Source organism: Pituophis catenifer, unplaced genomic scaffold, assembly GCF_029215685.1.
Source record: "Pituophis catenifer annectens isolate HBS135680 unplaced genomic scaffold, rPitCat1.0.hap2 SCAF_3, whole genome shotgun sequence".
In the NCBI taxonomy this organism is placed as follows: domain Eukaryota; kingdom Metazoa; phylum Chordata; class Lepidosauria; order Squamata; family Colubridae; genus Pituophis; species Pituophis catenifer.
The window spans coordinates 89472351-89498221 of record NW_027256883.1 but is presented as its reverse complement, the minus strand read 5'-3'; the positions used below and the strand labels follow the sequence as shown (position 1 = coordinate 89498221).

Below are 25871 nucleotides of genomic sequence, written 5' to 3'. Positions count from 1 at the left end.
TCTTTCTCGAAATTTAATTTGTATTAGTTTTTTACTATTGTTATTGAAATTCTTAATAAAAACATGTATGTTGATAAATGTATGGATCTCTACAGAAGTGAAACAAGAAATTCTTGATACCAGGCTAGTATCTTGCACAATAGTATATATATGGATTTCCGCCCCTGCTTTTGATAAGAAAGTTAAAAAATGGTAAATTAAGGAATCCATGCTAATGCATAAATTAAGACCTAATACTAATACAATAGGAAATGCTCCAAAATTTATAAATGGGGCAGCAGAATTTTAAGATATAAAGCAGGGTGTTATTTATTTGTACCTTTGTAGTCTAGTAAGAACTCAAAATAGTTTATTTCAAATTTTAACAGTTAAGTAAAATATATAAATCTGTGCTCATATCATAGTCTTGTACAATTTATGGTTTTTTTTATAATCTTATGTAGTATTAGCAAAATTTTGCAACATCCTGACATTTTCCAAATCCCCTCCCCATTAACTAAAGTCAACATATCTGAAATATAAAGTTGTTATATAAATTATCCACTTGTTCTGTGCATGTGTATGTAGGCAAATGACACATATGCAGATATATATGGGAGGGAGCCGGGGGGTGGGGGGAGAGAGAGAGAGAGAGAGAGAGAGAGAGAGAGAGAGAGAGAGAGAGAGAGAGAGAGAGAGAGAGAGAGAGAGAGAGAGAGAGAGATCCATCCCATTTTTGGATTTACACTACTTGGTTGTGTAGTATCTAGATTTTACACTAATCCAGAGAAATTCTAGCCTACTAAACAATATCATCTAGATTTGACATGAGGAGGAAAAGGTTCAAGGTCATTTCTACAAACTATCATTCAAACCCTCTCATTTTTAATTTTTAATGCTTCCCTTTCTGCTACTCTTGTTATTACCTTGTAAATAAATACATGGAATAAGCCATGCTGGATAGAGCTTGTCCGTATTTTATAATCTCATTTTCTGGGTCTTCCCATTTCTCCATTTCAGAATCAACCCGAGTTGTTAGCTTATAAAGTTCTAAACCTAATTTTCCAAATTTTGTTTGCTCCTGCAAATGAAAAGAGAAAATATATCATTTTTGTTCATTATGTAATTCAGACTAATTATTAGAATAAATTAGTGTAATGAATAAAACAATATCTTACCTCATTATCAAGTCTGGCTGGCTTTAAGGCTTTTAAGTTTGCATTATGCTTCTGTAAAAACATTTTTAAAGAACAGAATTTGATTTTAATTTTTTTTATAAATCTATCTAAACTAAACATATTTATTAGGAGCTGGGGTCAAGAGTAGTATGCTAGAGAAAATAGATTTCTAAGAAGAGGATTGATTCTGAAATAAACCCAACCTTCCGGTTCTAGATTCCAGACAACTGAGCACATTATTAGAATAAAGCAACTGTTCTGCTTATTTGAGCTTATTTCTATTTAAAAATTATGTAGCAAGAGTTACGTTACTGTTGTAATTACACAACATAGCTGTTGCCTGTGTTAAACCTTCAAAATATATGAAACAGCCTTATACAACATCAACATCAACATCCTCATATAGTTCAGTGCTCTAATTAGCATTATCTGCCCTTAAAATCTCAGGAGAGGTTATTTTAAATGTATCCTATTACAAAATATAGTACAATTTTTAAAGGTGTTAGGAATAGAACTGTAATACTATTTAGATATGTAGCTACAGTGGTTGTACAGATTTATGGTCAGAATGTCCTTATGGTGGGAAAATCTCCAGCCCTAGGAAATGGGCTGGGACCTTCCCACCATAAGGACATTCTGACCACAAATCTGCACAACCCCTGTTGTATCTAGGAAATGGACAGTGATACTTTCCACATGCAATGGATGAATACCATACAAATGGGTATGCTGCCATTGATAGGTATAGGAGAAAACAACAAGAGTAGATTGATTGACTGATTGATTGATTATTTATTTATTTATTTATTAGATTTCTATGCCGCCCTTCTCCTGTAGGACTCGGGGCAGCTCACAGAATAAAAAAACATATAACAATAAATAAAACTAAAAACATCCAAATGTAAAAACCAGAACAACTAAAATCTCATAACAGATCAGGGAATTTGCTGAAACAACCATGTCTTCAGTTCGACGCGGAAAGCCCGGTGGGTAATTCATTCCAGAGGGTCGGTGCGGCCACCGAGAACGCCCTCATCCTGGGGGCCACCAGCCGACATTGTCTGGCCGATGGCACCTGGAGGAGAGCAGTCCTATGTGACCGCACTGGACGGTGGGAGGCTGATAGGAGGTGGTCCTGCAAGTAGGGCTTTATAGGTCAAGACCAGCACCTTGAAGCAGATCCAGAGGGCCACCGGTAACCAGTGCCGCTTGCGCAGGAGAGGTGTTACACGGGAGTAACGGGAGGCTCCTGTAACAACCCGTGCGGCTGCATTCTGGATCAGTTGAAGCCTCCGGGTACACACCAAGGGCAGCCCCATGTAGAGGGCATTGCAGTAATCCAGCCGAGAAAGTAATCCATCCTTTTAATTAAAGGATGTTCGCAGAACATAGAAGATCAAACCACATAATTTAAAATAACAATTACTTTAGCTGCATTGTTTCAAGCCTTTTTCAAGTTTGCAAACAAGACTGAAAAAAAGATCTAGATCAGTATTTTCCAGCCTTGGAAACGGCTGGCTGGAGAATTTTGGGAGCTGAAATCCACACTTCTTAAAGTTCCCAGGATTGGGCAACACTGATCTACATGTGTTCAAAGTCATTTCAATAGAAAAACACTGTGCTCATGCAGGTCCACTTTAGTCAAATCATTTTGGAGTTTATATAGCCTTATTTATAACAGTAATAAAACCTAACTTATTAAAAACAGATTTCAAAAGATCCAGGCATTTTCTAACAAGAGAGCTGAGATCTCAGTACAAAAATGTACAAAACTAAACATTTTTGTTTAGTTATGTTTTGTTTTGTATAGCTACTATAAAAAGTAATAGGAACAAGGTTCTATGTTATATTTTATAATAATTACAATAGCCATTAGGAGTAGGATGGGTGTATCTTTAAAGCTTTGAAATAGATCATATATTATTTACCACTATTGCAGAGAGTTGACATTACAATAACGAATAAAGGAAGAAGTTTTGAGGGATGAAACAGACTGGAAATAAAATACTAGATGGTAACTGTAGTGTGAATTTCCTAATTGGACATCTTGTCTCCTTCCAACTCTATGTTTCTATCATAAATACAGAATTGAGACATTTCCCTTAGCAATTTTATACAACTCTTTAATATGGAAGAGAAGATACTGCAGCAGCATTCAGAAACTTAGTGATGCTTGCAGAATTCAGTTTTAACATTAGTGTTCTAGAAAGATTAGTCTTTGACAACTTTACATCACCTACAATGCTATGTCGTTATGTGATTGGTTTACCTTTAACTTACTGTGATACTCCTTACAGTGTTATATATAAACCAGCCCAGGGTAGCTTGTGAATATGTGGAGTGAACAATTAATTGATGAAAAGTATAAAGAAATCACCAGCCCCACAAAAATGAACTTACCCCTGGTTTGGGTAGTGACAAGTATGCACGCTTCTCCCCTAAAAACAACACACCAAAATTGATTATGTACTATACTTCTTAAATCTTCTCTGCAGGTTTTGGAAAAATCATCATATAAAAAGATACCTACCCTTATTGGTTCCTCTTCATAGATCAGACAGGTTCTGTATTTTGTCATGCATTGCATTGTAAAAAGGAAATTCTAATACTGCCTATATTTGCGCTTATGGGAGGTATTGACAGATTCACCAGAAACCTTTCCATTTAGTTGATAACATTTCTAAAAATTCCCTTTATCTTTCTGAATGCCCAAGAGGAACAGCTAATTGGGTGTGGGGGAAGCCAATCTACAAGGCCTAGTGTAGCCATGATGAGAATCAAGTAATCCCTGCAGTAAAGTTCAGATTTTGTAATGGTATGAGGAACCATTTGCTTTTCGGTAGGACCCTGACATTTCTTCCATTGAAATCAACACCAATATGTACTTTTAAGTTTTTGTTTTATTATATTTATCTTCCTTTTGTTTTATTATATTTATCTTCCTCTAAGTGGCTCAAGCCAGAGTGCATGAGTTACCCTTCATTTTAAAATACTGAATGATGGACTAAAATCAGCTAAAGTATTTCATGGTCTAGTGGAGACTTAAAATAAGTCTGATGTCCAATATTTCAGACTTGTTTTGTAGAAATTAATGGGAATTTAAAATGCCCAATTTTGATCAGATCATATCAATATTTTTTTTCATAAGAATCACTTTTCCAATTCTCTGTGATGCAATTCAGGTCAATTCAGACAGCACACCAGTCAAAATTTCAAAATCACCTTTCAAGTTTTCCAAATCATTTTTGAATTTTCTATGAGGCAATTAAGGTCAATTCAGACACAAGCATAGTTTATTCCAATTCAATATTAAAACCAATATTTGAACTTTCAGTTTCAAAAGCCAACCAATGTTTATCTGACTCCATTTTTCATCTTTCATCACTTTCATTTCTCTCATACATTTTCTAGTATTGAATTCCATTTGCAAACATGGTTTTCACTTCAGACATCATACCAAACCATAATTTATGCAAAATAGTTTTCAAATCAATATCTGATTCTGAGTTGCCTGAAAAAAGGTCATTTATTCATTCTGGGGGACCCAGGTTGTTGAGGGCAATATGCCGAGTCTGTGAGGGCTTAGAGGGCTGCAAAGCACTGTGAAGCGGTATATAAGTTTAAGTGCTATTGCTATTCAAAACTTACATCTAACTTACATCTAACCATAGATAAATAGGTAAACTTCCATAACTGCTAGTAATTAGTAGTGGTCCTTGTTAATTACCAATACTTAAGGTCATATTATTTGGAGAATTATTATGGCATCCAGATGTGATATCTGAGCTTGCTATTTAAATTTGAAATAACTTGTGATATTTAAATATCCATTCGATAATCATAGGTGATTAGAAATACGGAGAAATTTAAGATCAGCCTATCCACCCACTTGGTTTCTGTTTGTCAAGAAATAGATCTCATTTTTCTTTGGTCAGCACAAAAATGCAAAGACTGACGCTTCTTGCCAACCTGATAGATGGCCATGGGATTGCAATTGGAGGAGGGGGGCTGGCAACCAGCTTGCATTTACAATCGCAAAGTCTTGCCATGAGAGTATCACAATTTGCAACTTTCCCAGATAGCTTCTGACAAGCCAAGTGAGTTAGGGAAACCAGATTGCCTTGCATAGTTTCACTTAAAAACTGTGGTAAAATGGTAATAGAATTGTGTCCAGTTATATGATGGCTTAATGAATGCATTACTTAGCGACCAACACTCCAATCTCAAATACACACGCACACAGTATGTATATATTATACACACACAATAGGTACACAATTATACATATATACACAAACAGAAATGTGTGTATATGTACATATGTATATAAGTGAGTGGGTATAGTGTACACACACACACACACACACACACACCTATACATACATGTTGAGATAAATGTCATATGTAGTGGTGCCAAGTGACAGCAACATCAGGAACAAGTATCAGAAGCTGCAGACGCCTCAGGAACAATTAGGATGTGGAAAGTAAAGGCCAAATTGGTCCCAATAGTGGTAGAAGCGCTTGAGTCTGTATCTTCTAAGCTAGCAAAGTGACTCCCAACAGATTCAGGAACAGCATCAGAGCTCTCTGTCCAGAAGAGTGCAGTGCTAAGGACAGCTAAGATAATGTGCAGAACCCTCAAACTGCAGAAGGCCCCCAAGAGTGAGAAAGTCCTACATTACCCATATGGATGAGAAAGGAATTTTTATTTATACATACTCACACACACATGCGCAAGCCTATCCATCTACTCATCCCCTAATAGAAAACTATCACTATATTTGTATGCTATCTGAGAGTGGAGGTAGAAAGCCTCTCTCTATTCATTTACAGCAGGGAAATATAGGTGACCAAGGTCTTAGCAAACTCTCAATTTTTTTTTTCTTGAAGTCTAATAGGATGTTGGTTTATTTACAAGGCTGATATAATTACATCTGACATGTATCATCATCAAATACATCTGACAACTGAATGTTCCAGGTTAATTCAAAATTTGCATTTCTACAAGCAAATTAAGTAATGGTTTTTATTAATGCATATGAAGGCTAGCTATATGAACTGTTCACATTAGATAGAAAAAGCCTTGCTACCAAAAATCTTTAAATACAACTGTTCTATTGTAACATGTTTACCAGATGGTGCACCATCTGCAAAGATTCTTCCCTTTCCCTTCGCCACATACTATTATTATAGAAATTTGTTCTTTAAAAAGCCGGGGAAATGCATTATGTTTCACACATGGTGGAATATAAGGCAGTGTATGCCATCTTCCTTTTTTCCAATTATTACCTCAAAATGAGACCACACACTCTTTCCATGTAACAAGAAATAGATTTCTGCCTGGTCCAGCCATTCTGTCTTCTACTCCTCCACAAATAAAATATTTAGAATACCAGAAGAACAAGTTTTTAAATCTCATGTTTTATGACAGGAAAAAAAAAGAACAAAAAAAAAAAATCATGGCCACCTTGAACTTGCCAATGTCCTTTTTCAGTTAATATTAAACCCCAAATCATTCAGTAGAAAATATGTAAAAGTAAATTGCAGCTACATATTTCATATCATCTTAATTCATTCCTGGTTTCTGCCAGTCAATGAGTGTCTAAGACCTGCAGATGCAATGAAACAATTCAATATATAGGCAAAAGGAAAGCACGAAAGGCAACTTGGAGAAGATTGAGATGAAGAACATTATAGAAGGCCAGGGTGAGGTGTAGAAGCAATTTAGAATTAAAGCCATTACATTTCTGTATTTCCCGTGAAGTAGAGAAAACAAACCAAAATGGAGCCAAAATGATTCATTGTAAAACTGAAATTGTTTTATTAGAAAGTGTCCAGCACATTTGGTTGCTCTTTAGTCTTTAACCATCATCAAAAGCAGGTTATTGTCTCACAGACATTAAAACATAATTATTCATCACATGCCAATACCAAACTCAATATTTTAAATTGAAATTTAAAAATGACATTATCATAAAAATATAGTATGTGTAAACTGAGGAGTTAAGTGGAGTGGGTAAGCTTGGGCATAGCCTCAGCTATCATCCTGATATGCTAACTGCATCTATCTCTTAATCAAAATATTAAAGATATACCTCCCATTATCAAGTCCCATTTTTTTTCTATAGAAAAAGGCAGAATCAATTACTATGATACTGGAATTTTTAAAATATCTAGGAAAATAATGTGTTTTTAGTTAATAAAAATATAACCTAATTACCTGCCAAGATATTATCTAATTAAACATGCTGTCCCATTAATTTAAATAGGAAACTTAAACACCCCTGAGATGTCAAGGACCTAAAATGCATCATTCTGTAGGTAAATGCTCTCTCTTTAAAAATTCTCTTTTACCTAAATTGGATTTATATGGTGGAATCATCGGCTAGAGTAGACAGAGGAGTAAAGAGGCAGTCTAGCTTGAAGTTGCTCCATGGGAGGAAGCGGCAGAGGCCAGACAATTAAAGCCTTTCTCAAGGGTATGCAGTGAGTCCGGCGAGATTGTTGTAAATATATGTTCAACAATAACGAAACAGGTGAATAAACATCTCACTACACTGGATTCTTCTGGATTGAAAGGATTAGCCACTTATAAGATGTTATCCAGGGGTCACCCGAATGTCTTAACAGCACACATTCTTCGGGAAGGCTCCATGTCCTTTGACAAGAAAGTCATAGAGTGGACCTATGGAAAGCTACAAAGAATCAACACTGGATGGAAGCAACTGAGGAGCTGGCACCCGGATCTAATGAAAGCTGGGAAGTATGTAAATAATTAAATAGACTGCGCACAGGTACAAGACCCAGAGACAAATGTGGCTATCTAGTGGCTTCTGCTCTTTGCAACTGTGGTGACATGCAGACAACAACACATATGTATATCTGCCCTTTGTGTCCTGATTAGCATATACCTGAGGACCTCACAGCAATGCGACACAACACAATTAATGTTGTTAGTTTCTGGGTAAGATTTGTTTAATTTTTATATATTTTAATTTTATATTTTAAAGTATGTCAAATAGTATGCCTTATTTTGATTGTGAAGCTTCTGACACAAATAAACATAAACAAACAACAATAAAGAAACTACTTTGGCCTATTCACAGAGTTATTCTGGTTCCTTGCACTTGACATTAATCTCACCAGTACATTCTCTTGGGAACAGGCAGATAAAGACTTCAATAGTCTGGCCTCTGCTGCTTCCTCCTACAGAGTGACTCCAAGCTAGATCAGCTCTTTACTCCCTCCTCTACTCTAGCCAATGATTCCAACGTAATTAATCAGTATACCAAAAATCTCTGATCAGTGAAATTACATTAGGAGTCACATGTTTCCTGTTATCTTCCTGCAAAAAAGGAAGGCTTATGGTTGTCAATTTATAGCACAGAGAAACTGCACTTGTTGAAGTTTAACATAGTTCTTAAGAGCACATGAATCCTATCACCTAATACACTTATGAGAAAGTCTTTTTAAACGACTGTCTATATGTGAGGTCACATCCAGGATAGCAAAACATCCAAGCTAACTTTAACTTTTACCGTATATTTAATTTATACAAACTTTGCATTATAAATAATTAAAATTATCTACATAATGAATTTATAACTCAAATTCAATTTACACTATTCAACATACATTTAATTCTGGTTCAGCTGCTGCTCTTGGCTGCCTGCATGCATTTGAAGTGCCATTCATATGCTTTGAGTCATTCTAGTCTTATTCAGGCAGTTGCCTAAATGTGTAAAAAGATCAATATAGAGAGAGGAGTAGGCCTGTAACTCATTGATAGCTGTCCTTGTGTATTAATTATACCCATGTTCAAGTATTCATAAATACAGATCTCCTACAGATCCCCTATAGATCTCCTGCCTGAAAAAGAAAAGGCCAGGTGCATGGTTTTATTCTCTCATATATTGAACCCTTCCCACAAATTTAGACACCGAGTTCACTTATCACACTAAGCATTTAGATTTATTTTATTACAGGAATCTACTGGTTTATTGTAGTTTATAACCAATGGCTAATGGTGTAGCAGATTGGAAATGAAAATTTAACAAGCCTGATATTTAAACTCAGTCAGAATATAAAAACATTCTCTGAAACTAAATTAAGTATTGTGTTGATAGAAGATTAGACACTAGATAGTTAGCAAATCACAGAAAATGTGACACAGCAAATTATTCTGGAAACATTTCCCTGAATTTAATACTTTATGACAGCAGCCCTCAAACCTTTTGCGTGCCGGGGACAGGTTCCATGGAGGGTATTTTTTTCATGGACCAGGTGTGTGTGGTTTCGCATGCTGCCTGGATGGTATTTTGCTCACTTGTGCGGCCCAGTTCCTGGTGGGCTGAGGACCGGTGTCTGTCCGCAGCCTGGGGGTTGTGGACCCCTGCTGTATATAATTTTCCTAAGTATCTTTACTACATTATAAACAATATCTGGGCCTTAGCACTGTATATATATGTCACACAAAACAAATACACAGGCCTCATTTTTGCAAGGGTCTCTAATTTTTGCTTTCAAGATGAAGATAAAAATGAAGATAAATCAGCACGCAAAGTCTAATAGGTCTTGACCCATTAAAAGCAGTATGCTAGATAGTGAAGGGCATAATCAGATATGTATCACTGTCTCCTTAGGCATTCTGCAATAGCTCTATAAGTTAAAAGCTACTGTTGCTTGCCTGATTTTTCTCTAATGTCAAGCCTGGTACTGTACATGGTTTTGTCCTGAATGATTATGTTCAAGAAAATACTCCAAAGAATCAATTCAGCAAACATAACATTTCTATCACAGAAAGAATGGCAGAATTTAGTGTTCTTTTCTGTAAAACTGAAAACCCTTCTGAAGAAAATTAAATTACGCAGAGGAATGAGAAATCTCTCAACAAATAATACTACAGTGCCTTTGGCAAGAATGTTAAGAAAAAGATTTGCTCTTTATAGTTTTATAAATGCTACACAAATACCAGGTGATTTACCACAGAATATAGGCCAAAAGTTGTGGGCAGTTATCAGAAAGATCCCATCCAAGCAGAAACGATAGCAGTTTAAAAATCAAATAGCTAAATTCACTACATTGTGAAGTCAGCAGAGAGCACACACACACACACACACACAAAAGGATTTCTTTCTTTTGCAAGAACACTAGACAGTTCAGGTCAGTCTGAAAGAAGAACTTTTAATGTTTCCATCATCCCCCTCAAAAAAATTTAGCTGCTTTGAATTATGAATCACTTCCTTGAATACTTGAAAATGTATTGCTGATCTACACAATAATCTCATTGTACAGTAAGTTCTATTCCTTTAGAATTCTTTTTAAAAGAATTCTATTCCTTTAAAATGGTGGCCTTCAACTGCAGCTACTTTGGTTCTTAAGAGAGACCCTTAGACATGATGCTTAGCACCCTTTTCTGGAATATATAAATGAAAGAGACAACTGAACGCAGCCATGTAGCACACACCTAATTTATGTAGACCTATCAAAAGTGCGTCCACATGATTTTAGGTATTGGGGAAGAATTTTAGGTCTGATAAGAAGAGATTTTTCTATGATCATATAAAAGAAGAAAATGAAACAAAGGTTGAAAATCACTTAACTAAAAGCAGTAAATATGCTTTTAATTAGGTGAATGTGCTTTCTACCGTGTTTCCCTGAAAATAAGACCCTGTCTTATACTTTTTTGAACCCTGAAATAAGCACTTGGCCTTATTATTGGGGAGGTCTTATTATTTTGGGGCACGTGGAGGAAACCAGAGGAAATGGCAGGGACCGGCTGCACATGCGGTATTTTCAGGGAGGGCTTACTTTTAGGGGGGCTTATTTTAGCACATGCACTCAAAAGCCCGATTAGGTTTATTATCAGGGGATGTCTTATTTTCGGGAAACAGGGTAGTCTCCACTGAATATCCACTGAAATTAAAACCATAAAATGTTCAGTCTCAGCATAATATTCATTATCTCCTTGAAAAATAGGAGGCAAGATTGTTTGAATTATTATCTAGATACTTAAGAAGTGCTCCTGACTTTAAGTTACATCACAAGTACTCTAATATTTGCTAGATTGATAACTATGAACTGTGAACACAGAATGGACACATTCCAAGGATCTGCCATGTTACTGATGGATTTTGGCAGTTTGTATGTTTTCCCTCCATAGGTAATATATTTTAGTGTAGTCAACCCCAAAACACCTACAGAGTAGCTAAAAGTATTAAGTGGCATCAAGTTGTAGTTTGTTGGCTTTAGGAAGAATGTAGATCATCACATCTCATAGCGAGAATGCTCAGAATATGCGTGCGCTGTAAACTGGAAGCTTGTATTTAAGGACAGTAGGTTGTCGGTACTTAGGAACAACCTGCTCACCTCGTCTTCCTTCAAACACATCACTGATTTCTCTTAAGAGCAGGGACATGTCATTCAGCTGAGATTCCCAAGCCTCACAGAATACATCCAGATTTTCTTTTGCAATTTTACTGGAAGGATGCAATGTCAGAGTTTCAGCAGCAGAAATTATCTGAAGGAAACAAAACAGGCTTTGTCATACACGTACAATTGTGTATCAGCATCCACCTCCACAGGACAAAAGATAAGCTGTCTCTCATTTGTATTAAAAAAAGGCTGTATGGCATTTGCTAACAAAGTTTTACAAAAAAATACAGGGGACTTTCATAGGGAATTCTATTGTGTTATATATTGTATTGAGCAAGTGGCTGTTTAAACTAAGTAAGCTGAGAGAATATAACTATTATAAGGAATCTTACTTTCAAGAAGATTTTGAAAAGGATTAACTTATTCTTCTGATGTAGGAAAGAAGGTCTTCCAACAGAATGAAATAGCTCTAAAGAAGCATTTTACTGATTATGCTGTCAGGAACAGTTACTATGAATCTAGCATCATAAATCATGTCAGCCATGGTTGTTGCTTATTAAACATTATTCCCTATCCAGAACCTTCGATGAGATTTTTTTTTTTGTTTTGCTACCTAAGTATTTAGGAAGTCTGTATATGTATGTATGTTGAACTTAATAGTTAAAAGATACTTTAACACTATTATTCCATACCCAATATACTTTTTCCATTATGAAATTCTGATCTATTTTCAAATATTGATGGAATATTGACCCATTTCCACATGAGAACAGTACATATTACGGACAAAGTTTTCAGTTCCAATTTCCGGCACCTGAAGCTAAAGCAGGGGTCTGCAACCTTAAACACTCAAAGAGCCATTTGGACCCGTTTCCCACAGAAAAGAAAACACCGGGAGCCACAACCCTTCCTGTGCCTGACTATTTCTTGAGCGGCCACAAAACTAGCATACGTAGTTGAATTAAACATTCCGTTTTCTTCTGAAACTTTTCTTTTCTTGGATTTATCCATGATTGGCCTACCGGGGGTTGAAAAACTCAATAAATTGTGTGCTGGCGGGTGTCACACATTAGCGGTTGTGACACATATTTTGAGTGACAGAGAGCCGCAGCAGAGGGGTGAAAGAGCCACATGCAGCTCCAGAGCCACAGGTTGCTGACCCCTGAGCTAAAGGATTTGAAACAGAATTCAACTGGAGCAAAGAGTCATGTAAAATTATAAATACCTGAGGCCCAGTCACATGAAAAGTATCTTCTGCATGGAGACAAGTAATTTCAAGTGGCTCTGTTCCAGAGACATGTCTCAATAGATGGCACATCTATACAGAGAAACAAAACAATCCAACATAATAATAAAACCTATGTATGAGTTGTGGGATTCTTATGGAACATATATGGTGGATACTAAATGAAAGCTCTGAATATACAGGAATGTATTGAGAGATTCAGGTTTACTATTGGTAGAAAGCTGGACATCTGCCTGACATCTAAGCTAGAGGATGCTTAAGTATTCCTCTGCCAATCGTTTGTCATCTGAACTCCTGTCTCTCCAATCTTGACCTTTCAATCATCCTAAATAAGCCAAGGGATATATGGCTGGGGCAAAGACTGAAAGGAAGCAGTCAAAGCTAGGAAAACTCGTCCCTGAAATTCTACTTCTTGCTACTTTTTTTTAATGATACTTGATGACATCTGGAATCCATTTCTATTTCCATCCAGGATTATTAAGAATCAGATGGCATACCAGATTATAAATTATTGTTGCTGTTATTGTTATGATTATTTTGTTCCATGAGCATGCTTATTTCTCCTTTTGAATCAATGGTATGAAAAATATGATATGATTGGTACAACTACTATTTGCGTTTTAGAAATCAATCAGCTGTTGGTTTTAAGAACAGATACCCCAAGGCTCCAAGCAGCTTTCACCAGAAGGGTGTTCTGAAGAATGAAGCAGGAGCACTAACATAGCACCTCAATTCCAAAAATCTAAGATTTTTTTGTTAATACATTCTCTTACCAGATTTGGGGATATTCCCTTTTACTTACCTGGGTAAAAGGAAGAGGCTGCACTTGGTCTTTAAATGAGATGGTGGGACAAGGACAAAGAAGTGGGCAGGGCCAGTATAAAAATTAAATGTAAATGCAAACTAAATACAGCTCATCTGATTATTCCCTATGCTAGTAGTAATTCCTGACATATTAAAATTGCAATTCAGCAATATTTTTTTGAAGGGAAATAAGACCGGGGGCACATATATTTGCCCCATTTATTTGTACTCATTTCCTATGTTCATGTCCATGTTTATACTTATACCTGTTATCTTGTACATGTTTGACAAATAAATAAATAAATAACATATATGACCACTCAAAGGATAGTCCTGTCTAAGGGACATGATCAGCCACTCAAATCTCCCAGCCGACTGCAGTAATCTTTATGGTAGTAAGCAATTACTAATACTGCTACTGAAGAAAAAAAAATGATAATTTCAATAAAGTACCCCAAATAAGCAGAATTTAGGTCTTTTTCAACATAATCCAAACTTACTTCGATCAACTGGTCTTTGTGTTCAGAGAGCTTATAGCTATGCTCTGCAATAGCTTCTATATTTCCTTCTGCTCCACAGACTTTCAGCGCTTTCAAAACAAGGTGATCAGAATGAAACTTTATCAGGTCTGCTGCGACAGATATTGCTGCACTCTGGAGCTTTGATATTGGAAAAATTGACACAAAATAATGGGAACTTGGAGCAAGTAGCAGTTATTTCCAGGCAATTAGAATATCTGCACAAAAGCGATTGATGTTTTTATTTTGGAATTTGGCGTAGCTGTTCAACATTTTTTTTTTGTGGGCAACTAATTTTTCTGAACTAATATTCTAGACTGCGTCAATATAATGAATCTGAAAAAAATTATGAACAATAAGGAATAAATAGTCAAACTCATTAACTAACTGCATTTATATAGAAAAGAGGATAAAGATGCTTACCAAGAACTGACTTAACTGTGGCTTACTTCACACACTGTATTAAACAATAACAAAAAATTCAATAGGGCTAGGCATACAGTTACGACCACAACTGAGCCCAAAATTTATGTTGCTAAGTGAGAGATTTGTTAAGTGAGTTTTGTCCCATTTGATGACCTTTCTTGCTACAGTTGTTAAGTGAATCACTGCAGTTGTTAAGTTAGTAACATGGTTGTTAAGAATCTGGTTTCCAAACTGACTTTGCTTGTCGAAAGTCACAAAAGGGGATCACATGACCCCAGGATACTGCAAGCACCATAAATATGAGTCAGTTGTCTGAATTTTGATTACCTGACCATGGGATTGCTGCGAAGTGTGAAAAATGGTCATAAATCACTTTTTTCAGTGCTGCGTAACTTTGAATGGTCACTAAATGAACTGTTGTAAATCGAGGACTATCTGTATTAAAAATCTCAAACACATATGGTTGGTCTGAAGTAGTAGTTGTTCGAAGTAGAAAAAATATGAACTAATATAGGGCTTATGGAGCAAGATATTTCCAGTTTGAATTTACTAAACCATTTATCTTTTCCCTTCTGGACGCTGGCATCCTATTAGACCTGTTAGTCCTACATATCAGCAAATGATTATATTATCTGATAGGCAGAGGTCTTGGTTACAGACTTGAAAACTGCTTCCTGAGGAAAACAGTATTAATTTAAAAAATATCGCAAGTATCTAACCCTCATGGTCACAAAGATATATATGAAAAAATGTGGGTGACACTATAAAAATCTGAAAAGGCTTGCATTGAGAAGGGTAAGAATATTTATAACGTTTCTGTTAGGGGTAGATTTTCTGTGTATTGCAGGCTTCCAGCAAAAATGGAAAATGTCAGCAGAATAAGAATTCACTGAAATAGGTCTCATAATTAAAATTTTTCTAATGCAGAATTTTGATTATTTTGACACATAATTGTAGTGTTCTTCTTCAGCATTGTTTGTTCATATTATTGTTCATAATTCTTGCAACATTCTTTGCTGCTACAAACAACCAATCTGCCAGAAGAAAGAAGAAGATTAAGAAAGGGTAACCCCCACTTTATCCTTGCTTTTCTTCCAGGAGAGAACTAAGTGATCTGGAATAAAATCAAAAGTATGCTAAATAATCTACAGGGTAACACATAAAATCCGAGGCAGAAAATTAGACTTGTAAAAGGCTTTGTCACAAATTCAGCAGATTTCCATAAGTATGCAACTATCAGCCATAAATCCTCTCTAATTCTAAAAAACAACAATGGTGGGTAACACAACTGTTGTACTCTAAGGACAGTAAGGCTAAACTGCTTCTCTGCTTTTGTTCTTTTCTTAAACATGCCCACTCATGTACAGCTTGGGAAGAGACTGTTGCTCAGTAGAAGAATGCATACTTTGTATGTCGAGATTATTATGTTCAAATCCCAGAGTCTTCAGCAAAAATTAACACTTGCTGGGAACAAAGGCATCTGCAAGATCCAATGCTTTTGTCAAAATGTGATAAATGTACAAAAGGGACAGAGCTTCCACTGCAACCCTGTTTTCATCACTTGACATACCCACTCACTAATGTGTCTTGTTGGGGAAGTTCTCTCTGTGCCCAAATCTCTGAGAAATGGAGACCTTGTTCTAGCATTCAGAGGCAGCAAAAGTAGAGGTTTCAATATGCTTAAGCATGGGTCCTGCTAACCGGAGCTAGTGAAAACTCAGTCTGTCACATTTGGGAGCTGCAATTTCCTTGGTCCTTGAAATGCTGATTAGACTAACAAAGAGTCTGTCCTGGTATAATGTGTGTATGCAAGGGGAGGAATTGGTGATGGTGAAATCCTAATTGGATAATAATTTTTTTTTGGGGGGGGGGGAGAAAAAAAATGAAAAAGTATTAATGGTAATATGGATCTATAAAATAAGATTTCATGTACTTGTTGATTTCTTTGATTAAATTGACTTGCATAGGGTTTTCAGGAAAGTTCTTTCCATAGGCCTGTGCTCTTCCTGGGTCAAGGATGAACATTGTTTGGTAACCAAGACTTATTAGGGGGGGAGGGGGTAGGCTATTTCACACTTGTGAATGAAAGGGATTTTGAGAAATGCTCTTTGCTTCTGAATTGTTTTATCCTTTTTGAAAATTTTCTGTTTCTCCCAGTCTAGGCAGGAAACTACGCCATCAGTTTGTTGCATTCAAGGTCGGAGGGGACTCTTGAGGGCCACAGCAAAGGCTGACAGGCTACCCACATCTATGTAGCTCATAAACTGGATTACTAAAAGTGACTTGTTATGAATATAAAGCAGGTAGATTCTGAAACAATCCCAAACAATTTGGGTTCCTGCATGAAACTTATGCCAGGAGGCTTCTACTGAAAACCGCCTGCTGGTTAAATGACAAAGTCAGACAGTCGGAAACACTGTTATATCTCTATTGAGATTATAATAATTCATTTTGAGGAATAACTCTAATATATATTCCAGATTATACTGGGTTCTACCTTACCTCTCTTTGAAGCTCATTCATGCACTGGCACATTTTAAGAATGGATATTTCCAAGTCCTCTGTGACTTCTCTTTTCTTCTGATTTTGCTAAAGAAAAACAATTTCAAATTTCACAAATTCATGACTTTAGGCCATTTGCTCTTTTAAATAAAATCTTTAAATAAAATAGTAATTTTATCTGGAAATAAGGTTCACTGAACCTTGAAATGTGGCTTTGAAAAGATATGCCTAAGAGATGCATGAATTCTACATTAGTTCATATATCATGCTGAACCATGGTTTAATCTTAGTTTGTTGAATAAAAAACAACTGACCGATTTACATAATGTGATGAACAATGTGCTAAGCTAAAAATCAAACCAATTTATGGTTTAGTGCAGTATGAGAGCTCAATAAATTTCCATATGAATAATTAATAACGATAATCAATCTTGTTCCTATTTAGCAAAATTTGTCCTGAAATATATTGTTGATATGAGAAATCTGTTGCTTGCAAGTTTAACTGGATTAATACATCACATTAATCCAGTGTTTGCTTACATAGTTTTCCAAACTGTAATAGTTGTGCCCATACATCATATTAACCAAAATCAAACAAAGCATACTTTAATTTAGGGAAACATGTGAACCTAACCATTGTAATTTGAAAACAATGGCTTTACAAGTTGGCATACAGAAAGATATACTGCTCTAATATATAGTATGTTGCAAAGCCAATAAATAGATTTGTTAAGCAATATTGCATATATAGGTAGGTTACGATCTATTGTTCAGTGACCATTCAAACTAGTGATGGCTCTGAACAAGTAGGACTTATAGTTTCAGCTGTTGCAGTGTTTCCATGGTCATGTTTGTTATCTAGGTGTTTGGTGCCCTACTCACAATTATGACATCACAATGAGCCACAGTCATATGATCATGATCACTATTTCTAATGTTCCCTGCTGGCCTCCCACAAGCAGAGTTGTTGGAGAAGCTGACAGGATATCAGCTTGCTTACTGACCCATGTGGTCACTGCTTAACAATGACAAGACTAAGTGAAATGGTCATGTGGCATAACACTTTATAATCATTTAGTTTAGCAATGGCAATTTTGTTTCCAATTTTAATCCGAAGGCTCACCTGTGTTTCAGTTCTACATGATTTCAATTTCTTCCCTACATTTTGAGAAACTTTAAATCTTTAGGAGTTCTCCACATGTATTGGGTTTAACATTTTCATGTTGCCCATATTAGCTGAGAGTAATGGTTGCTATTGTCCCATTCTCACTATGTAGAATAAATTACAACAGTAAACAATAGTAGCTAGCATAGCAGAGGACAAATATGTACTACATATATCTTTTTCTGAATCTGACTACTAATAATAGGAGAAAAGTTGTATTTATAAAAGGAATTATATTGGGATTTTGTTCTGATTTAGGTAAATGTTTGTAAAATCTGGTTTTAAATGGCAAGGGTGGATTACTCCATGGAATTTGCAATACTGTGATGATGCACGTTATCATATGGAGTGTATAAACTGATTTAGTACCGGTTCTCAAACCAACAGTTGTGCTGGGAAAAAAGTCTTTCTTACAGCATTGATCCAGGCTGACACCAATTGCTCCAATTCCATCTTTGCTTGCTTGGAGAGCTCCAAGATGCGTCCCCGTGTTTCATGGCTTGTATAAGCAGAATCAGTAAAATCTTCTGTGAGTTCAAGGACAAGACGCAGGAAGGCTCTAAGGTTCTCCCTTGGCAGAAGATAAAGGTTTTCTCGCAGACCTTCCACCTTATTCTGAAAAGAGGGGGAAGGGATACATGATATACTTAAAAAAAGCAGAAAAGACTGAAATATCGATGGTTATAGCATGCCAGTTAGGAGAAAGGTTTAGAATCAAAGCTCCCTTCCATCATATGACCTAAAACAAGCTACACATTCTCAGCCTCCCAACTGTAATATGGTAAATTCACTGAATGCTCTTTTAGTGTTTTTAGATCTAATTGTTGTTAATATATATTCCATCCTATAAGCTATTGGTTAAATCTTTTAATTGAATTAAAGATGGCATCTCAGTGTCTTTATGCTGACTATGCACGTCTCACGATTGAGATTCACATATCGGAGATAGTTAATTTGGTGTCTTGCCAATGTTTGGGCTAACTGCTGGTTAGGACTGTGAAAAATGTCCTACACAGGACACCCACATCCTGCTGCATTCTTTTCAGAATACATACTTCTAATGGAAAGGATGACGGACTTCACCACATGGCAATAATCTACACAACCATCTATGTAAAATGGCTGATATGAATAGGGAATTGTACCAGATGATATTTGTGCAAAGCACCTTCCCCGGTGATCTGTCAAGTTTTCATAGACCCGCCTCCCCTCAAAAGTTGGGTTGAAACAGGCAAAATTGCAAGAGAAATCATCCATACTGCTCCCGTGAGATAGAAGATTAAGATTATATTATAGAAAAGCCATTCAGATGGCATGTGTTAGTTGTAGAGTAATATTTATTACAAGTAGTAGTCAACTTATTAACAGTTCACTTAGTAACCATTCAAAGTCTATCTAGATCTGTTCCAGTTGGGTTTCAGGCCTGGGTACAGCACGGAAACGGCATTGGTCGTGTTGGTTGATGATCTCTGGAGGGCTCGGGACAGGGGCTGTTCCTCTGTCCTGGTCCTATTAGATCTCTCAGCGGCTTTTGATACCATCGACCATGGTATCATGCTGCGCCGAATGGAGGGGTTGGGGGTAGGGGGCACTGTGTTGCGGTGGTTCTCCTCCTTCCTCTCTGACTGGTCGCAGTTCGTGTTGACGAGGGGACAGAGATCGACCTCGAGGCGCCTTGTGTGTGGGGTGCCGCAAGGGTCGGTTCTCTCGCCCCTTTTGTTCAACATTTATGTGAAGCTGCTGGGTGAGATCATCCATGGTTTCGGGGTGAAGTGCCATCTGTACGCTGATGACACTCAGCTGTACATCTCCACCCCGGACCACCCCAACGATGCCCTTGATGTGATGTTCCGGTGCCTGGAGGCCGTGCGGATCTGGATGGGGAGAAACAGGCTCAGGCTCAACCCGTCCAAGACCAAGTGGCTGTGGCTTCCGGCATCCTGATATAGTCAGTTGGTGCTATCGCTGACTATTGGGGGCGAGTCGTTGGCCCCCATAGAGAGGGCTCGCAACTTGGGCGTCCTCCTGGACTCACGGCTGTCTTTAGAAGAGCATATGACGGCTGGGGCCAGGGGGGCTTTTTATCAGGTTCACCTGATCCGCCAGTTGCATCCCTTTCTGGATTGGGATGCCTTACGCACGGTCACTCATGCTCTTGTCACGTCCCACCTGGACTACTGTAATGTTCTCTACATGGGGCTCCCCTTGAAGAGCACCCGGAGGCTCCAACTGGTCCAGAATGCGGCCGCGCGGGTGGTTATGGGGGCGACTCGGCACTCCCATGTAACACCTCTCCTGCGTGAGCTGCACTGGCTCCCGGTGGTCTTCCGGGTGAACTTCAAGGTATTGGTTACCACCTTTAGAGCGCTCCATGGCTTAGGACCCGGGTATTTACGAGACCGCCTTCTGTCACCGATAGCCTCCCACAGAGAGGGGCTCCTCAGGGTGCCGTCGGTCAAACAATGCCGACTGGCGGCCCCCAGGGGGAGAGCCTTCTCTGTGGGGGCACCTACCCTCTGGAATGAGCTGCCCCCGGAGATACAGCAGATCCCGGATCTACACACCTTTCGCCGTGCCCTAAAGACGTATCTATTCCAACAAACCGGGCTGGCCTAACTCTTTTAAATTGTTTTAATTTTTAAACTGCTTAATTATGGGTTTTAATACAGGGGTGCTTTTAATTGTGGGCCAAATTAATTTAATCGGATTTTAATACTGTTTTTAAATTTTGTGTTTCTTGTGTTTTATCTGTTGGCTGTTCACCGCCTCGAGTCCTTTGGGAGAAGGGCGGTATATAAATATAAACAATAAATAAATAAATAAATAAATAAATAAATAAATAAATAAAGTAACAACTGAAAAAAGTGACTTATGACCATTTTTCACACTTACAACCTTTGTAGCAGCCCCATGATCAGGTGATCAAAATTCAGATGCTTGGCAATTGGCTCATACTTATGACCGTTGCTGTGCCCTGAGATCACATGATCCCCTTTTGTGACCTTTTGACAAGCAAAATCAATGGGGAAGCCAGATTCACTGAACAACCGTGTTCCTAACTTACCAACTGCAGGGATTCGCTTAATGACTGTGAAAGGTCACTAAATGGTGCAAAACTCACTTAACAAATACTTCAATTAACCACAGAAGTTTTGGGCTCAATTGCAAACGTAAGTCAAGGACTACCTATATATAGTTTTGCCATTTTTAATACAAATTAGAAGTTACCAGCATATTGGATTGGAGTTACGAGTACATTTGTTTCAGCAAATTGGGTCAACTTTCTAGACTAGTAGTGTGAGTTGTATCCAGCATTTATCTACCTTCTGAGTGAACCTCCTCCACCAAGGTACATACACATTCTCCTCTAGGAATTGTCATATTTCAACCATACATATACATCAGTGGTGAAATCTAAAATTTGTTACTACCGGTTCTGTGGGTGTGGCTTGGTGGTGGGGGTAATGTGACTGGGTGGGTGTGGCCAATTTTTTTTTTTTTACTTTTAAAACCATTTTTTCTACAACGTCTTCGGTAAAACTTTTTTTCTTTTAAATGGCTCTGACGATCGAAGCTGAGTTGCCTGATCAGCAGAGGGTTTTTTAACCCTCTGCCGATCAGGCAACTCAGCTTCGATCGTCAGAGCCATTTAAAAGAAAAAAAGCCTCTGATGATCGCGCGGCTCAGCTGGGCATGGGGGGGGGGCAGGGATTTTTGCTACCGGTTCTCCAAACCATCCGCCTCCATCGCTACTGGATCGGGTGATCTGGTCCAAACCGGGAGCATTTCACTCCTGATATACATGCAATTTTTAGTTCATAAAATCCTGGACAGATTATGAACAAAGTGCACTGAAAAGTCTTGAACATACTGAAGTATTCGAAAATCACTGGAAAATTCTAATCTAAAGCAATGAAATGTTTTTCCTCTTGCATCTAGAAATAGTCTCCAAAAAAGTCTCATCTGATTCATACCTTGAATTCCTTGATGCCAGTATAGATACTCATTGGGCCTGATTCATTTTCTCCATTGGGCCGAGTGTCTGCTACAATCTCTATAACCTGTTCCAAAGCTAGTCTCATTCTGTGGAACACTGCTCCTTTGTTAACACGGGCAGATTCACAATCGGGATGCCTTAAACAGGTCTGAAAAAATCAATAATTTTGAGAAAAGAAAAAAAAAGCGGTGAACAAGCAGGTAAATAAAGATACATCAACACTATTTGGATCTTTCTGTGCTATTTACCAAGGCGAATCCCATTAATGTGTACGTCTCGCCCCGCCTTGGGCAAATCAGCCAAGGCTGCTTATCAGTGAATCAGCCACTGCATTTGTCAACATTTCCTCTGGTGTCCCTCAGAAAGCTTTCCAGGCTCTAGACATGTTGACTGATGTGGCTTTAGTCAATGCTGTCCCCATGTTTTCCGGACAGCAGCTCTCAAGTTTTTTGCTTTGCTGATAACAAACAGAAAAAATTAGTTACCTTGGAAGCAGTGAGAAGCATCATGGTACATTTCTCAAGAATAGATCTAGCAGCTGCCATTTTAGCTTTCTTCTTTTCATCTTTCAGATCCTAAGGAAAGAAAAGCAAAATCTCCTAATGGATAACAATAATTCTTGGCAAAGGGAAGTACAGGACATCTACTGAAAAACAAAGCATGTCATATCTTTTAATTATTAAAAAAAAGGACGGACACCTGATAATGGGATATGGAGAGAAATTTGGGCAACTTTTCTGTTGCTTCTGAACTATTAGATTCATGTGATTTCATGCTCTGTTCCCAAGTGCCCCATAGGCACCCAAACACTTTTCGCCTGGATGGAGAAATGATGGAGAGTCGGAGATCCCATTTGCAAGCAGACAAAGCTTCATCTCCTTCTCAGCAAAAAATGCATGGCAGAGGCGGGGTGGGTGGGGGAGGCAGGCGATCCCAATGAACTCAGCTCCATTTCAAAGCATCCCATTTACAAGCAGACGAAGCTTCGAGTCTCCATCATTTCTCTGTCCGGGCAAAAAGTGCATCTGCCCCGGAAAGCCTTGTAAGCTGTTGCAGCCGCAGGCAAGCAGATGGTGGGAGGGAATGGGCAGCCAGCTGCAAAGTAAGACATCTCCCGAAAATAAGACCTAATGGGTCTTTTCATCCAAAAAAAAAAAAAAGACCCGGTCTTATTTTCAGGGAAACATGGGTATCACTGTTTATTATAGTCATTGATGTTAATTTTGCCTAATTCTTAGAATTCCAAATAGAGTGAGAATGACAGCTGAAATAGCTTCAGTCAGTAAAGGAGACATGTCTTATATCTCTGATTTAACAAAATAAAACATTCCACAGATATAACACAAACATTTTATTTTACAATATAGAAGTTACAGAGAAGGAATCCAAAAGATTTAACACTTTAGATGTAAGATAGATTTGGTTTCAACAGAATTAAAGGAGCTGTCTGCTAGTGTAGAACAATTAAGGGAATTGTTTGCTAATCTAGACCAGGAACAGGAAAAGTAACCATGCCTTTATACCACTTTCTTCAAGGTAGGTAGCAGCAGAGGGCAAGGCAACAATATGATATCTCCAAAAGATCTGGAACATCATTTTTTTTTGTTCCTTTTTGGAACTAGATGTGGGGCTTTCTCTTTGTTTAAGTAACATTAGTGTCTTATGCCTGTCAGAAACATCTCATTTTGCACAAAAATCAAGGTGCTTTTCTTCAGTATAGTAGTTTGCTTGCAAATTCTGGCAGGCAATCTTAGGTGCACAAGTGGGAAGCTACTTGCTGACTTCTGCCCATGGTCTACATGCTGAGGAAGAATTTCTGCTGACCCAGCAATCTATTTATGAACATTTTCCCACTGATGGTCAGTCAGCATTCCATATGACTCAGGCTATTGTGGGGGTTTTGTTTTTTAACGAGGCAGTTTTCCAGGGTATTTCTGCTTTATTTTTTTTCTTTTGTACTTTTGCAAATATTGGGTCATCCAAGACTGCCAGTACTTCACAGTTGGGAGGAAACACTGCTGCTGTGGCTCAATTAGGACAGATGCTGAGACTAAAAGTCCCAAGTATTACTAAAGTCAGTGGTATTCTGCCTTTTATGGTTATTAACCGTGACAGCTCAGATGGGATCTCATTGTTCAGAGGTACTTTTATGTCTTACAATACCTGATAAATTGCAGGTTGGATGCACACATTATAAACACCAATTGTAGTTTTTAACCAGATGACTATTTTTTTCTGTAAGAAGGCAGAATTGAGAATTAAGTAACTTTTGCTAATGTTTTCTACAAAGCATTGAATGGATAGACTTTTATCTAGCACTTACATTTTGTCGCTCTCCAGTTAAATGGGCAAATTCCACCATTTCATTTCCAAATTGACTGAATATTTGCACAAATTCCTGAAAACTGCTTACTTTCTCTAACTGTTCCATTGTCATAAGGACCTGTCAAATATGTTGAAAAGAAACCATGAGTGATAGATCACTCACAAGACAAATTTAGAATTTCTCAAAATCAGTTCTTGTTTTCTATGCAACCAATTCTGCATGGCCATACAGTCAAGATTATTTATGTACTCTTTCAATACACAATGCAGTTTAACTTTATGTATTACTGGATGAAAGGCTTATTTATTGCTCCCATAATGGCTATACATATCTATAATGTATTATCTGACTAAAGTTTAGCACTTAGGTTTCCTATTAATAAGAAAATGTATGTATGTACACACAAATGCATACACAATGACCTTGGACTGAACTCAATGCCAGTTAAAAATATTAAATTATCATTCCATAATATACAATATAAAACTGTATGCAAAACGTACAACCGCTGTTCACAAAATCATAATTACCTTGTTTCTAGAAGCTATAATTTGCTTAATAACTATTATGTCAGCCAGAACTAATACTTTTGTAACTGAGGAAAGCAAGAGCCTCGCAGCCTTTATCACTCCTGTTTTGTCTGTAAAAATTGTTATCTGGCCATCAGATTCTGGACGATCCAAGGTTGCAATGTCTGTGAGGTGTGCAATGGTCTCACCTATAAGCAAAAAGTAGTTAGTTCAGCCTTGCTCTGAATACAAAATCAACTGGTAAAAACTGTATTTTAGAAAAGAGAATATAGGCCAACATCAGTGGTGCAGCAAGAGAATTTTAAATTCTATGCATTATCTTTACCATGTGATGATGGTGCTGGCTACCAGCTTAACTGGCTTCAAAAAAGTGTTGGGCCAATTCAGGGAAATCATGGGGATCAGTAGTGATTAGCTTTGATGGCAGTGTAACTGCCTCTGTAGGCCACCTGCTGGAGACTAATGGGCTTCCTTGCGCAATCGGGGACCACTGCGGGACTTAATGGGCTACTGTCTGATACAGTAGGACATTGCTTATGTTCTAGAAGGAAGTAAGCGTGTTCATCTTTATTTTAAAACATTTTTAACTTGTCTTTTCTTCTTTTGATCCGGAATGACTAATAACAATAAGTTTAGTAGATAAAAACAAAGCTTCTATATTGTCATAGTGCTTGCTTTCCTTAAAAGCCCTTTGCTCATCTTGGAGGCTGAAACCACTTTCCTGGAGATTAGATCCCTAGCTATTCTTTAGCATAATAATTAATAATCTAAAACATATTAGGTAATGGACATTGACTTACCTGAATGTCCTTTTTCGGAACGCTGC

General features: G+C 37.6%; 1 protein-coding gene across 1 annotated transcript in view; it reads right to left on the bottom strand.

Moving 5' to 3' along the window:
* CTNNAL1 (catenin alpha like 1) overlaps nucleotides 1-25871 on the bottom strand; it is a 68071-nt gene that overhangs the window by 5085 nt on the left and 37115 nt on the right. Inside the window, exons 3-14 of the mRNA XM_070939100.1 lie at nucleotides 25046-25233; nucleotides 24513-24632; nucleotides 22675-22764; nucleotides 22167-22337; nucleotides 18607-18807; nucleotides 17028-17114; nucleotides 14082-14240; nucleotides 12757-12849; nucleotides 11526-11676; nucleotides 3558-3595; nucleotides 1158-1208; nucleotides 906-1060 (exon numbers count right to left, since the gene is read on the bottom strand). Of these exons, the coding sequence (XP_070795201.1) occupies nucleotides 906-1060; nucleotides 1158-1208; nucleotides 3558-3595; nucleotides 11526-11676; nucleotides 12757-12849; nucleotides 14082-14240; nucleotides 17028-17114; nucleotides 18607-18807; nucleotides 22167-22337; nucleotides 22675-22764; nucleotides 24513-24632; nucleotides 25046-25233 (1504 nt within the window). The remainder of the gene's footprint in view (nucleotides 1-905; nucleotides 1061-1157; nucleotides 1209-3557; nucleotides 3596-11525; nucleotides 11677-12756; nucleotides 12850-14081; nucleotides 14241-17027; nucleotides 17115-18606; nucleotides 18808-22166; nucleotides 22338-22674; nucleotides 22765-24512; nucleotides 24633-25045; nucleotides 25234-25871) is intronic.